The sequence below is a fragment of the Buteo buteo genome, chromosome 2 (assembly GCF_964188355.1).
Source record: "Buteo buteo chromosome 2, bButBut1.hap1.1, whole genome shotgun sequence".
In the NCBI taxonomy this organism is placed as follows: domain Eukaryota; kingdom Metazoa; phylum Chordata; class Aves; order Accipitriformes; family Accipitridae; genus Buteo; species Buteo buteo.
The window spans coordinates 64,087,671-64,102,731 of record NC_134172.1 but is presented as its reverse complement, the minus strand read 5'-3'; the positions used below and the strand labels follow the sequence as shown (position 1 = coordinate 64,102,731).

The 15,061-nt window shown below is 36.4% G+C and overlaps 1 protein-coding gene across 6 annotated transcripts in view; it reads left to right on the top strand.

The window, feature by feature from the left end:
• ITCH (itchy E3 ubiquitin protein ligase) overlaps positions 1-15,061 on the top strand; it is a 66,093-nt gene that overhangs the window by 19,821 nt on the left and 31,211 nt on the right. For all 6 annotated transcript variants that reach the window (XR_012654563.1, XR_012654568.1, XM_075058722.1 and 3 more), the window contains exons 2-5: positions 7,534-7,624; positions 10,158-10,296; positions 13,471-13,595; positions 14,849-14,986. Coding sequence is in view for 4 of the 6 variants with exons in the window: in XM_075058722.1 (XP_074914823.1) it covers positions 7,555-7,624; positions 10,158-10,296; positions 13,471-13,595; positions 14,849-14,986 (472 nt within the window). In the remaining 2 variants the exon portion in view is untranslated. The remainder of the gene's footprint in view (positions 1-7,533; positions 7,625-10,157; positions 10,297-13,470; positions 13,596-14,848; positions 14,987-15,061) is intronic.

The following is a 15,061-nucleotide window of genomic DNA, read 5'->3' as shown; positions in this document are numbered from 1 at the left end:
TCTCTTCTGAAGTGGTAGATATTTAGGAAAAACAAGGAATCACCGCTGAGGATTAGTGTTGCATAAATAATTGTCCAAGTGTTTTCAGAAAAGGTATTTAAGGCCATTAACCGGCAGTTCCTTAGTCTTTGCTATGGTAGTTTTAAGTCTGTTCATGACACAGAATAGAGCCATCTTTTGATCCTCTTGCAGGATATCAATATGGTGTCAGACTGATTATCATTCATGTTGTATATGAGGTCACAGGAAATTAGTATAACAAAACTCAGTGTGAGACTTTACAGGAAGGGAATGTGGTATTTACTTTTAAAGTCTCAGTTTTAGCTACTCACACTCATTCTCTCACACATTTCATTGACTCTTTCTCTTACACTTGTACTTACAAGCACCAAGGTGTTTGTGTGTGTTGAGGTGGTATAGCCAGTGTGTCTTGCGTGCAACATGGAAGATGGAACTAATGGTATCTGTCAACTATTTATCATGCTTCAGGTTCCTTTTGGTGACAGCAAACTACTTTATAGATGGATATTTTATATCCTCTGGGAATCAAGAGTTGTTTTACGCTACTCCTTTGCTTTAGAGTCTGGCTTCAGCCTCCATAAATCTTAAGTGAAGGCTAATGCTAGTTGTTTTTTCCTTATTTGGAATATCCATATCTTTATAGCTACAGTATGTTTTCCTGTTGGACTAACAGGAAAAGGAATGACATATGTGATGTGACGTAACTCTGTTGGCACTCTCCTCCCTTCAAAGCACAGGCTCTTTTGCTGGCCAGTCATCTGTGCTGTATTCTTATCAGAGTGAAGGCATCCTGGTCTTGACACAAACACTCCTCAGTTTTATTGCTGCAAGAAGTGTCCTTTGTTATCAATAAAAGCCATTCTTTTAACCTTTTTTTTTTTTACTGTTTTTTCTGATTTATACACGCATGTTTCCATTCTTTCTTTGTTCATACCAATCTTAACATCTCCATTACAATTCTCTACAAGACATGTTTACTTGTAGCAGAAAAACATCCAATAGAAAGATTCAGGATGGTAGTTCTTTAGAATAGACACAGATAATGTCATAAAATATAATTAGACCTGTTGATTTAAAGGAGATGTGACTTCTGACTCCAATATATCACTGTACTTTGAAAGGGTGTAGAAATGATAGTCTGTAAGCAGATATAACAAGAAAGTGGTTCCTGTGTTGAGCCAAAAGTCCAATGGATCGTATATATTGTATACATGAATTAGGGAAAAATGTAAAATACACATTTTTAAGACATTATAATGGATGAAGTTTCTGCTTCAATGTCAAGGATTTCTCATTAGCAAGTCCATAGGAGAGAAAGGCCAGAAGTTGGGCACCTCTTCTCCTATGTTTTGTGGTTTGTCTATCTTGCTTTTCCCACCTTGCAGCCTCTGAAGGTCATGTCGCTTGGGTTGCTTCCCAAACTGATTAAGTTGTTTTTCCCGCAAATATATTTTTAGCTAGTATGTTGAATCGGCTCTGCGTCTCACTCATTCTTATTGGAACAGCTGCCTGTATGTTAGCTTTGTAAATAGTTAAACTGAGTGTGTACACAGCAAAAGGGAGGTGTGCCTATAGTGCTAACTGGCATATCAGTGCTGGCTCTAATCTGGTGAGTACAGTTATTGATAGCAGTGGAGATCTGACAACAACAGGTCAGAAATTCAATCTGGAGTCTGTTTTTGGACCCAGTATGCACTGTACTTCACATTTGCTCCAAAAACAATTTAGGCATCTGGATTTTGCATTTCAACAGATGTATTATGGCAGAGAATACTTTGATTTTACTGCATTTTTGGTAAATAGGTGTAGTGCTGCTCACATGCAGTAACGGCCAAGGGAGCTAAGCTGCATTCTGCTGTTAAAACTCTCTTTGTTTCCATTCCTTTTATGAATATCCCTTGATGCAAACCTCATAATTGCTTCCCTTTCCAATGTGTACTCAACACTCTTATAATCTGTGTCTATTCTTTTCTTCCTGGTTGATTACTCAGCAGTTTCTTTCTGTATGTCTTCTTACTTGTTTGGTCAAAACTGACCATTTCCTTAAAATTTATTTTAGGGGAAAAAATGATAAAAATGTAAAACAATAAAAACAGCTTTGTCAAACCACTTTTTACTTCAAAGTTGAACAGTTAAAGTAACTGCAAATTTGGTAAACAAGTAAGTTGCCAAACTAGCTGTCTCTGCCTAGGCTTACTGGGTAATTATATCTAACATTTAAGAGAAACAAACTTTTCCACAATATGCATGCCTTCAATTAAAAAGAGGCTTCAGTGTTTTGGGGGAAGGGAAGGAAGCATTCATATTTAATTTCTCTCACAGAAAGAAAGTGCAGTATTAGTGTAAACAGGTGACTGAACTTTTTCTGAAATATCTAATCTCTTCTTAATTGTCTGTAACTCACATACCTGTTGATAAAAAAAACCCAAAAAACAACTTGTAAAGGGGACATGTTACATGCAGTTTTTTTAAACAAGACTTTGTATATTTTACACTTTTTCTAAAAGTCCGTATTCCTGTGTTACACTATGGTTTTCAAAACCATTGTTAAAATTACTAGTTATGGTAAAGAAATTTTTTCATTATGCTTTTTTTTTTTTTACTGGATTATTGAAACAGCAAATACACTTCGAATTGGTACACCTGTAAAGAGCAGTTTAGCCTGTTCTTAAAATTAATCAGTAAACATAACGCTTACAGCAGCCAACAATGTGCAATTATTTCAGTATTTTTTAAATTATAAAGAGCATGTGCCAACATATATTCAAAGCTATGCATGTATAATATATAATACACAGTCACAGGATTTCATTCTGATGTGGTTGTGTCTTCTGTTCTTTCAAATAAATATGAAAAAAAATTACCTTCTTTGATAAGTCAGTTCTTTAACAGATGGATCCCATCGCTGAAAAAAGTCACCATAAGTTAAATTGGTGTGACGCTCTGAAGATCTCTCAAGCCTTTGATAGCATTTTTCTTCTGATTATACTCCTAGATTTTGTGGGGTAAGAAGCTCCTTCCCACCTCTTCCCTTACTTTACTTTAACCAAGAAGCACTCAAAGCTGCTTTTCTCCGCACTATTTCTCATGAGTTCTTAAAAGAAAAATAAATGAGGATCCTCCCTTTCTGCCTTCCTTCCTGAAAGTGTTTGTAGCATCTGGGCTGTGCTCCTCTAGATTTTCTTCTTTCTTCCACACCACTCACAGAAAAATCTGGTGATGAAGTTTGCTATCTTGGATTAAAATACCACTGAAGATGATGCAGTTTGGCCTAACAGCATCAGGTCATGCCATAGGGGTGCCTGCTGAGAAAGCATTCTATTTACAGGTGGAATTCGAAGAACTGAATCCCAAAAGGATGTGTGGACCAAGTTTCCTACTGTGATGCGGATTTATTTTAAGCAATGTTTGTTCAAACCTGCCTTAGTACAAACAATGGCATATGCAATTATGAAGCTGAGCATAATTTATCTAATAATCTACACATTATGGTAGCATGTTATAAAAACAAACAAACCTACCTGAGAGTAGGTATGCAGCCAACAAAGAAATTCAGGCAAGCATTTGAATGGTTTATTTTTAATGACAAGAAGATATTAATTCTGTATTATATCTTTTTATATGCCAAATAATTTGTCTTGTTCATTTCTAAAAAACTTATACTTACTTGATCATGCTCTGAGTGTCTGTTACGCTGGCCTGCGCTCTCTGTCACAGCTTTCAAACCTTTCAACTAATGTTCCTAAATTTCAATTTGTGGCAGGTTTCTTGGAAGCAGGTAGCAACATCTGAGGGAGAAAATGGCAATATGAGCTTACTATAATTTTAAACAAAACCAAATGAGAGGGACACACACCCCCCCCAAGCCAAATCCCTAAATATTTATTAAGATGTGTGTGTAATTTTCTACTGCAGAAAAAACTTGAGTATGTATTCTCAGTTGTTTGGAATGACAGTTTCAACTTTTGGAGGTACTTGTTGCATTACAATGAATTTATGAAGCAGACATACCTAGTTTTTAATGAGTCCTCAAATTATATTTTTGTTCATAAAATGATTGATTATAACATAGTTTGAAAGCAATTATTATACTTCTTTTCATGGCAGGGGGTCTGAAGGTCTAGTACAGTTAAAATGCCTGCTGTTGTTCACACATCATGACCTGTTCACATCCAGTTGCTGACAGAACCACTTGTCTTAAAGACATATGCTTTTCACAGGATCCTAAATATTGTTTCTATTGTAATAAAGCTAAATGGAAATATTTTAATAATGCTTGAAAAGTCTGTTGTCTGTCTTTGTGATTAACTTTATAAGTAGCGCTAGGCTGGTTTTGAGTTGAAATCATATGCAGTGTTACCATTAAAAATAGCTCTTAATACAGTAGTTTCTTAGCAGATTTGTGTGTGTATTTGTTATATAAACGAAGAGGGGGTAAATGCTAAAAATTAAGTTTAAATGCAGTAATCAGCTGGATGCGTGTGATTTTGGGGGTTATTGTCTTCTGCAATCTCTTTATACTTCTTCAAAGTGTAGTTCATTAATCATTATGGATTCTTATTTGACTAATTAATGTATTTCAGCCTCGTTTCGTAAAAAAATGAGGTGTATACGATTCTACCTGCCAATCCTGTTCTGCCCTCTTCTTCCTCTTTTCCTGTGTCTTGCACTACAAACTTTCTTAATTGCTGATCCATTCCAGCTAAAAATTGATGGAGATGGAGGCATCAAAGTTGATTACATTTCTATGAGTTATGAAAGATCTGGATAGAGTATATACATGCATGGTAGGGAAGAGACTTAAATTAGTGCCCAGCTGAGAGAAAAGCTGCAATGTGAGTTCAGTGATTGTTCCTTGCTGGATGCCTGGCTTGGAACCAGCTATTCTGTTTGCTGAGTCTTTCTCAGCTGGCAGTTAAGGAGAGCGGAAGAGGCATTGGAGTCAAGATAATATTCGAAAAAATGAAAAGAGAACTAGGCCTGTTGAAGTGCAGGGCACAGGTAAATTGTTGCTTTCTGCTTCTTCCTGTGGAACTCTCCTTCTCTTTCCTGGTTAACTAATGGAGCTTGCTTAAGTGAAGAGCCTCTTCATTTTAGCAAGCGTGCAATAAAATAAGACTCTTCAGGTTTACTGTTAAAAAATAATTAGAAATGTTATGGTAGCTGAGAGACCTAAACAATGTATAATGTAGGTTTGGGGGGGGGGGTTTCTTAGAAGTATTGGGAGGCAATAGAGTCTTGAAATTTTACTTAAGCTAGTTGTTAGTGAAAACTATGCATACTGCATACACACTTGCACGTATACATGTGCTAACTCAACAAATATTTGCAGGACAGTCATTTCAGATGTGATTAAGCTGCTAGAAATTTTTCTGCATATTCTCAATGAAAATAATCAAATATTAATAAAATTGTCTTAATGAGTGTATTTTGCCAGCTTAGAAATTAAAGTTAGCTTTAACGTGTGCTTCTCAATGAATGTTGTATGCCATATATGCTTACTGTATAAATTCACTTAAAAATTATTACCTTCAGTAACTGTATTTGTATTACGTGCAGTGTTATTTCTCCAGGTGGAAAAATAGCTTTTCTGCTATCCAAGTATGTCTACGTTGGTCTAGATGCTATTCAACTGCTTTCTTAAAGCATAAAGGATACTTAGTGAGTTTGGTAGAACAAATCACAGGATCAGAATTAAGAATTGTCCTCTAAATCTTTTAAATTTAGACTGCTTTTGAAATACTTATATCAAAAGCTTTTTCAGTCTAGCAGGATTTAGATTTGTGTGATTCACATTGGGAATCTAGTAATTAACAGTACTGAACTCCACTAATAACACTATATATTATTTAAGCAAATCGTTAGTACTTTTTTTTAGTGGAGTCATATTCTCCAGTAGTTAACACTAGCATCAGCAAGCTGTAGGATGCAAGAACTTCCCATTTTACCACTTTCAAAATACCTGTGGAATTATCAATTTCACAGTAATTGTCACAGGATGCAGACTTTTGCCTCAGATTGCAGCCTCTAAAAAGAAAGTTGCGTTATTCAGATCCGGTCTCCTTTTACAAATTCTGCTTTGCATGGCATGCAGAGGATAAGACAAGCACTTGTTTAGACTGCTTGTGGTGTTACCAGTTGGTAAATTCATATGTATAGCCTTTTGTACTCGGGATACAGATATCAGCAGCTTAAGCTAACATGTTACTTTCCTTGTTGGAAATAATGTTGTGTGTGGAAAATGACCTGAGAGGCGGCACATGATGTTTGATCTGCTCTGGGATTCAGATTTGGTGGCTGACCAAGGATGTGCAGCACTGGGCTGGGAGATCTGCACATGCTGATTAGCCAACCCCTTGGCCAGAGTAGCTGAGCCTCGCAATAGATGGGAGCCCAAAGAGAGATAGGTCAGATGTATAGGAATGGGTTTGGAGTAGGTTATGACCACAGAAGGCAGTGAGGAAATGGCACAAAGGAGGGAACATGGCATGAAACGGATGCAGTAAGTAGTCTGGAAATTGTATCCAGCAGGTAATTTGGAGTCTTCAGTAACCCCTTCATTTTTCAGAGGGTAATCTGCTGTAGAGTTTTATATTTAGTTTAGTTGGTAAGGGATGTTGAGCTGAAAATGTGTTTTAAAAATGAATAGGAGGCAAGGATACCTGGGTATTTCCAAAGCCATGTCTTTTTAAGATAATAGCACATTATTTAATTTATGTCTGTTAATATCGAAGCTATGTGATGCATATTGTCCACTTTGTCCCTCCCTGCCCCCCAAAACCAAATACTGAATTGAATTAAATTCAAAATGTAGTAGGAATACCTGCTTGCTTTGGTGCTGGGAGGATCAGGCTAGCATTGGTGTGAAGATTGGGGTGTGGTAAGGGGGAAGGTTGGACTGTAAATGAAGGTTGTCTTACCCCCTTTCAGAAGTGATGTATTTCCTCTTTTAATGAAGTGCTTTGAAGAATTACAGCCCCTGTCTGTAGACTTGATCTGACCAAGTGAAAACAAAGGACAGTCAGAAGCAAGTTTTTCCAAATTTGAAATTCCCTTTTTAATTTCATAATTCATTTTCAGCCTTTTCCCTATGCTTGTGGATTGTGGTTTTCTTTTTATTTTCTTTCTTTTTTTTTTAAACCAAGTAATACTTGTCATGGGAAGATAAACTTCTTATCCAGGACTTAGTACTTCAGAATGGGCAGATACTTTCAGACATAAGAGGTGCAGCAAACTTTGCGGTTAGAACATCATTCACTCTCAGTTAATTGGCAAATTGAAGGGACAAAATCAAAAGACCTCTTTTGCCTAGGACATGACTATTTACAGATCACGTAATAGTACAGACCTTTGTAAACCTTTTTCTGTACTTTGGGGAAATGGAAAGGATCTAGAAAGAGAACCCGTGTGGTGGGTTTGTTTGCAGTATTATGTATCTACATGACAAAAATCCAGATGATTTAATTTTTGAGTTTCTGAGGATTCAAATGTTTACATTGTCTCTTCATGCAGATTAAAGATCCAGTCCATATTATGGCTGGCAGTGGGTCCAGATCAGGACCATCCAGTGGATTTTCCATGAAATCACAGCTTCAGATCACTGGTAAGCCTTTTGAAAGGATATATCTTTTCAGGTTAGAAATGTAAAACTGTTTTTCCCACAGTTAAACAGAAGTTACTAGTGTGTTGCATTTCAGGAAGTTTTGAGTTGTACAAAACCCAAGAGAAGTCGCACAATAAAATTGATGGTGTTATACCATCATTACTTGGCAGAAATATAGCTATTTTATTCAGGATTTTATCTAAAGCTTATTTGAAATTATATATTGTTGCGTAAAAAAAAAAGTGAAGGAATAATTCTTTTTGAATGCTGTTAAGTAAATTGTACAGAACGGTCCTCTTTGAAATTTAATAATGTATTATGATACTTCTTTCGGTTACTAACACTTGATGTAGTACCAAATCTAACACTTTCTCCTAACAGTCTTTTTACATCTCAAGCTAAGTGACTCTGAACTGCTTCTCCCTTGTTACATGTTTTTATGGCCACCATTGTAAAGGAGCTTTAATAAAAGTGTTGGTGAGAATATGACTGTAAGTGAGCACCTGTAGATTGCATAGGAATGGATTTACATGACATGCTTTGCTTTTTGTAGTGCCCCACCAGCAGAGCAACTGTTAAAACTTAATGACCAAGTTTTCCTCACTTTTGCTCTCTCACAAATTTTACTGAAGCCTAAAAGCTGAAGCCTGGGAATGGGAGACCTGTAGATGTATGCAGGTCTATGCTTAGGAGCATCAAGGGTAAATTTTGCACCATCAGTGTGGAAGATATGTGGGTATGAGCAGAAGCTTCACAAAGCTGATATTGTGAGGATGAAAAGAATTGTCAAAAATAGATGGGAAAGCTTTAGACTACAAAGGAGGTTGGAACTGAGTAAGTTATACTGGCTCTAGCTGTCACACTGAGGTCACAAGCTTTTTTTTTCTTAGTAGGCTGTGAGACTTTAAGAGAAGTCTTGTCCCTACAGGTTGATACTAAAGAGAAAATTGAAGAGGTTTAGAAGGAGGTACATCCTCCACATAGCTATGGAGAGCAGAGCTAAGGATTGAAGTGGTGATTGCTGACTAAGGCTTGCTCCATTAAAAGCCTGTGACTCACACAAAGAAAGTGAAGTTGAAGAAATACCTCAGTGTTTAGAATTGAGACTATTAAGATGTTCAGCCACAGTCTGCAAGCAATTTCCTTTGCAAGCAGACGTTAACCTTTTATTAGACATTTCTGTAAACAGCACCCCCCACCTGCCCTACCCTCACCACCCCATTCTGCTGTCTTCATTAGTTTTAAATGATATTTCAGGTTGTCTGAGTAAGAACCTTGAAAGTAGGTACAAGGTGCTGATTATGCTGCCTCAAAGTGGGTCTTGATGCCTTTGAGATAGCTAGTGATGTTGAGATACGAGATGCTGTAGTATAGAAGTACTGGACACATGAGGGGAAAAGAAGGGGAGCTATTTGTGAAAATTAATGTTAGCTAATTGAAGTTAATTTCTGTAAGATATTTGTAATACAGAGAGAAAGAGTTTCCCTTGGGAGCAGTTCAGAGCAGTTTATACTAAGCTACTTCTCTAAATCTCTAAAGGAGCATAGACTATAAAGGGAATCTAGGTAGATTAGCCATATGGGCTTGAATTAGTCATCTTTTTTTAAGGATGTAGTGCAGCTGAGGTGGGTGACAAAAGCACAGGAGACCAAGTTGTTATTTGTAAGAACAGAGCGGAGTTCAGTGGCCAGTTGGAAATTATGATATCTTTAATACTGGTTTTTGAGTTTAGTGTGGACTGATGCATATGCATACTGCTTTGGCGAAATGGAGGCAACGTAGCCACAGTGTTTGGAAAGACAGGAGCATTACAGTCAATTATGTTGAATGTTTAAAAAAAAAAAACACAAAACAAAACAAAAACCCCACAAAAAACCACACCAAAAAAAACCCAAATCAACCAAACAAAAAAAACCAACACAGCTGCCCCCCAACCCCCAATTAAAGCTCTAGAATTGCAAGTCCTGTCCAGGTTTTGTTGTTTCTAGAACAGTAGGTAGTTATTGGAACTCAAAGTTTGCCTTTAGTTAGCTTTTCTGTAAGTTTGCTTTGATACAGAGAACTTAACACAAAGTTCTTTTTCTTAATGATGTTCTTTTAACCAGAAGTAGTGGCAGTTTTCCATGGTTCCTTAATGAGAGAGACAGATTATGTTTTGAGCTTTTTAACAAGCAAGCATAATAAACTCCAGGAATTCTCTTGGCTGGTGATAGACAGGAGGAGGTTATAGAGGATATTTTCTACTTACAACACCTAACTGCTTTTTTGGATCTTATATTGATTATTATTAATTACAGTGTCTGATGTTTTAGAAGTACTGTTGCATGTTTTAGGCATTTGTGTGAGCTATAGTGTTGTATAAAATGATCTGGAATGCAAGAGCATTTTTGTCCATCTAATGTGTTTTTTTTTCTTGAGTGTTACTGTCAGGCATCAATGACCCAATACTTGAATACTGAAGCACACAACTGAAAAATACTGTTTGCAATTGAAATCTTATTGAGTAAATTATTATTTTTCTCTTTCTTAACAGTTATTTCAGCAAAGCTAAAAGAAAAAAATAAATGGTTTGGACCTAGCCCTTATGTGGAAGTCTCAGTAGATGGACAGTCAAAGAAGACAGAAAAATGCAACAATACAAATAGCCCCAAGTGGAAACAGCATCTAACAGTGTAGGTTTGATGGTTTTGTTTTCCAATTTATTTGAGCTAAATTAATGCAATTAACAGTGGATTTACAGGTTGCATTTTTATTTTAAGCAAGGCATTCAGTGTTACATGATATGAAGATATTTGTGTAAATTTTGGAGCGAATATATTAGTCTGGAATATATATTTACAAACTATTGCATTATGTCCTATGGAAAGGACCCAGTGCTTATGCAGGAATGTATTCTGTATTAATGTATTGGCATATCAAAGGAGCTTTAATTCTGTGAGTAATAAGGAAAGTAAGGTAATTTGATATTAAAACTGACAGTCCCATGCATGTTTTTGTTGTCACATTTAAGGTTATGGTGTTTCAGAAATACTGTGGCTGAAAAGTGTAGCTGTTCTTTGTGTACCACTTTGTTGTGTACCATGCCATAGTATAGGTAGTTAGCTCTGTCTTGCACATGTCTAAATTCAATCACAGGTACAAAATTCCCGATTAATTTGTGCCTTCAGAGTACAAAACTAACATTAGATTCAAGATGAACACAGCTGGTGATGTTTGCTTGGCCCAGTATTTATGTTGTGAGATGATAGGAAGTATAAAGCACAGGAAAAAGAATGATCTGCAGCTTCTGTGAAATTTGGTTTTCTCTTAAGAATGTGTCACATGGAATACTGGGATAAAGGTCAGTCTTTTGCTTGCACATTTGCTCTTGCTTAAATTCTAGATTATTATTCTTGAGGCACCTTGAACATTCCTCCCTGATGAAAACCTTTTTTGTGCCTGTTCTTTTCTTGTAATTCAGATTATTATGAAGTTTTAGTTACTACTATTTACCTTACTTTCCACTGCAAAGTAGTATTTTAAGAAAGAGAAAACCTTGTGCTTTACATGCGTATCAATGTGCAAGAGCAGAATTTTCTTTTGGCTTTTTAAAGACTGCCTTTTTTCTTTCTTTTTTTTTTTTAATTGAAATGTTTGTGGCTTGAGCTATGCAAGTCCACACAATAATACATGGGTAATTTTTGCTCTTGTTCAGTAAGCGCCGAACAGAGACACCCAATGCATATCAACTTCATTGAAGATTAAACTAATGCTACATGGAACTTAGTGGAGTAAGTTAATTGTTTTTTAGGAAATATTTTGACACAGCTGCTTACATTCAGATTCAGAATAAAAAGGAAAAGTGTAACAGCTTCTGCAAATGGGTATGGACCATGGGTTCTTCTTCTAGGAGGCAGTCTGTTAGGTGGAGCTGCATATTCTGAAGGGATGGTCTAACTATGAAAGTCTGGACTTATCAACGATATGCAAGTGAAATTATCCACTGAGAAAATAAACAGTCTTTTAATACCTGTTTCTCACAATTGAAATACTTTAAAAATATATAAATGTTAGAATGTTCCTTCTAAAAGAATATCCGTATTAAAAATTACTTTGAAGTTGCTGTTAGGGATATTCTTTACAAAAACAGAAATGTGTTCATACAGTGTCAGGAACTGATACTTATGTAAATTTGTTTCTCTTGTACGGCTTCTCAAAACTCAAGAGAGCATGAGGGACAGGTGAATATTTTACCTCTAAGAGCAACTTTCTAGGAAAAAAAAAAAGTTTTGTGACTCCATTCTTAATTGTAATATCAGCTGTTTTGTGATGCTCATCTTTCTGCTGTTGTTGGAATACCTTTAAGAAGGAAAAAGAAAAACCTAGGCTTCTAGGCTTTTATTATCACTTGGAGAGTTCCTTTATTCTCAAGATTTGCCTGATCACATACATTATCTCAGCTGTCATCATCTTGCTGCAAAATGTTTGGTGAGATTTAGCAGTTTTGAAATGAGCATGGTTTGATTTGGCTTGTTTTGGAGCTGGAGGGAGGAAGACTAAGTAACTGCTGTGGCAGAAAATATTTCCGTTTGCATGTGTTTCTTCTCCAGTAAGGGGCTCTCCCAGTACATAACTGCTGGCCTCGATCTGGGAGTGGAGGGTTTTACTGCATAGCCAATCCTTGTTAAGAGCTTTCAGGTTTGGGGATTGACTCTGCTGATGGCTTTTCTAGGAGCAGATGTACCTTCTCTGCCACAGGTTGACAAATTCAAACTGTCTATGTGTTTGGCAGAGGCTACTACAGTATTGCGGTTTTATGACCTTACCAGCCCACAAGGTTTTTCAGAGAGAACTTTGGCTCTTGTTTGGACTACGTAGGGGCTTACATTGCCATTGTTTGTCCTGTGTCTGCTCTCTAGAAGGCGTCTTTCCAGGTTGTAGCACCACGCTTTGAATGAAGTTCAGATTTTTGCATCACTAAAACAAGTAAAAATTTAAGAAAAGCCTCAGGGAAGTGAAGGGGTGTTGAAATAAATGGTTCAATTCTTTTTTTAATTGATTTGAAATTAAGAGAAACTGTTGTGATAGTTGTGTCCGTAAGGGACTTTTCTGGTAGTAAACCCGGAACCAGTTCCGCAAGGACATAATCAAATTAGCACACTGTAGAAGTAATACATCCTACTCCTGGAAATGGTGAGGGAAGTTTTTGAATTGTTAAGCCATGGAAGATGTAGTGTGTTGTTCTGTTCTCAGTAAATGCATTGTGAAGCCAGAAGTACACTAGTAAAATGTTAAATAATTTTGTATATATTCCTGCTTCTTTGTCATAATATGATGTAAGTATGTGCCAGCTTATTAGGGGAACAGTCATCTTCTAAAAATACTTGAAATAATTTTTAGTATTTCCGAGTACTTCCCTTTTTATGGGATGTCCTAAAATTTTCTGATAACCTCTTCAGAAAGCAAATTTGCTATCTTCCCTGTCTGTGTGAAAAATTCTCACATCAAGGTATGCAAATGCTGGAACACTCATGAAATGTGAACCTGCAAGAATCAGTCTTTTTTTCTAATCCTAGTTACACTCAGATGCTGATAGTGAGCCAATAGTTTTTCTATAGATACTTCCCTTAAAATAGTAATAATAAAAAATGTACTCAGTCTGTGAGCAGTCTTGCAACAGTCTTGATTTACAAGACATATAAATGTGACTGCATACTAGAATGGGATAATTAGAAATGGTTTGATGTTACCACCATTATTTCTTTGTTTTTAAATAATTTTAAGTGACAGTTGAAGTAGATTGCTTGGTTCACCCGCTTCCCCTGCCAACAAATGCCCTTATACAGTGCTCAACTTTTTCTTTTCAGAATTGTGACTCCTGTAAGTAAATTAAACTTTCGAGTCTGGAGCCATCAAACATTAAAATCTGATGTCCTTCTTGGAAGTGCTGCTCTGGATATTCATGAGACTTTGAAATCAAACAGTATGAAACGTAAGTATAAGATTAACAATACCTTGGAATGCTGCAGAATTTGTCAGGAATTGTCTGTTAATGAGTGCTCTGTGCAACTCTGTATATGGCCCTTAAGAATTGCTTTTGTTGCTACAGATTCCATTTATGAGCTTCCTCCTCCCTTTTCAGTGTAGTCTTTTTTCATTATACACAGTCTGCTATGGTGTCACTGAAAACTTGTATTTTTTACTTTGCTAGTATGTGCAAGAGTGAAAGCCTAATTAAAGTGTTTCCTTTTATATAGCTTAAAAATTAAAACTCTGGTATGTTCCTGGTGCTAGACCAGGAATTGTGTAAGGTTGTTTTTGTGCTAAATAGTGTTATAGGGATGTGTTATATTATTTCATGCATCTTGGAACTAGTTAGCCTTTCAGCAGTATGTGCATCTTAAGAAGCTTGAAAGAGAGATACAGAAATCTACACACCTGTTACAGAATTTATGTTGCTACAGCATATAGCTTTGTGCTGTCATACTTATGTTCCATCCTTTAAAGAAGTGTTTGCTTCCAGACTTGCAGATGTGGGCATTGTAAATGCAGCATGTTGATAGCAGTGTAATAAGCTGTTCTGATAGTGTTACTGTCCTGCTGAATCTGGGTGAAAATTACCTTGGGTGACTACCTTGTTCTGTGTGACACCAGACACCCTGCTGTAATTCACTGGATTTTGTTTCAAACCGTTTCATCAAAAATGTTTATTTACAGTTCTGTTTCACTGAAAAAAAGTTATTTACCCTGAAAATACCTTTGGTCTGGGGATATGATGCAAAATCTTCACATTCAAAATGTGAATCTTGATGTTATTATATAAATGTGAAATATTTTAATCAGAAAATAGAATTGATATTTGTTCTGTATGAAGAATAAGGTGAATTACATTTCCTAACTATGGGGTTTTGAAGACAGGTGTATTAATTGCTTTAGAAGTGTGGGCAGAAACGTGAGACTCAATCTCTGCTGTAACGATAATCCTTTCTTTAGGCAGCAACAAGCTTATGCTCCAGTTTTCCCCTTTTTGTAGAAATAATAACTTTTTACTGGCATCTGGAAATTATTAGTTTCACCACACAAAACACAAAAAATTATGGAGAGACAGAGCTGTAGTTCTGGGGTGTGTTTTGGTTTGGTTTTTTTTCCCCTTGATCACTGTAGTCTATGATTGGCTTCTTGAATAAAATGCACTTTTTTGTCATGTAGTAAGATAAACTCCCATTCTTTTCTGTACTTTTTCAGTTGAGCAGGTAGTGGTGACATTGCATCTTGTTGGTGACAGAGAACCAGCAGAAGTGGTAGGAGATTTGTCTGTCTGTCTAGATGGGATGCAGGTAGATCCTGAGCTCCTAACCAATGGTGATGCCTCAAGTACAAGAAGTAAGTAACTTTCAGTTTGAATGTGCCCTCTACATATATCTGGTGTACAAAGCTGTTTTTCTGGAAGCTTTAACA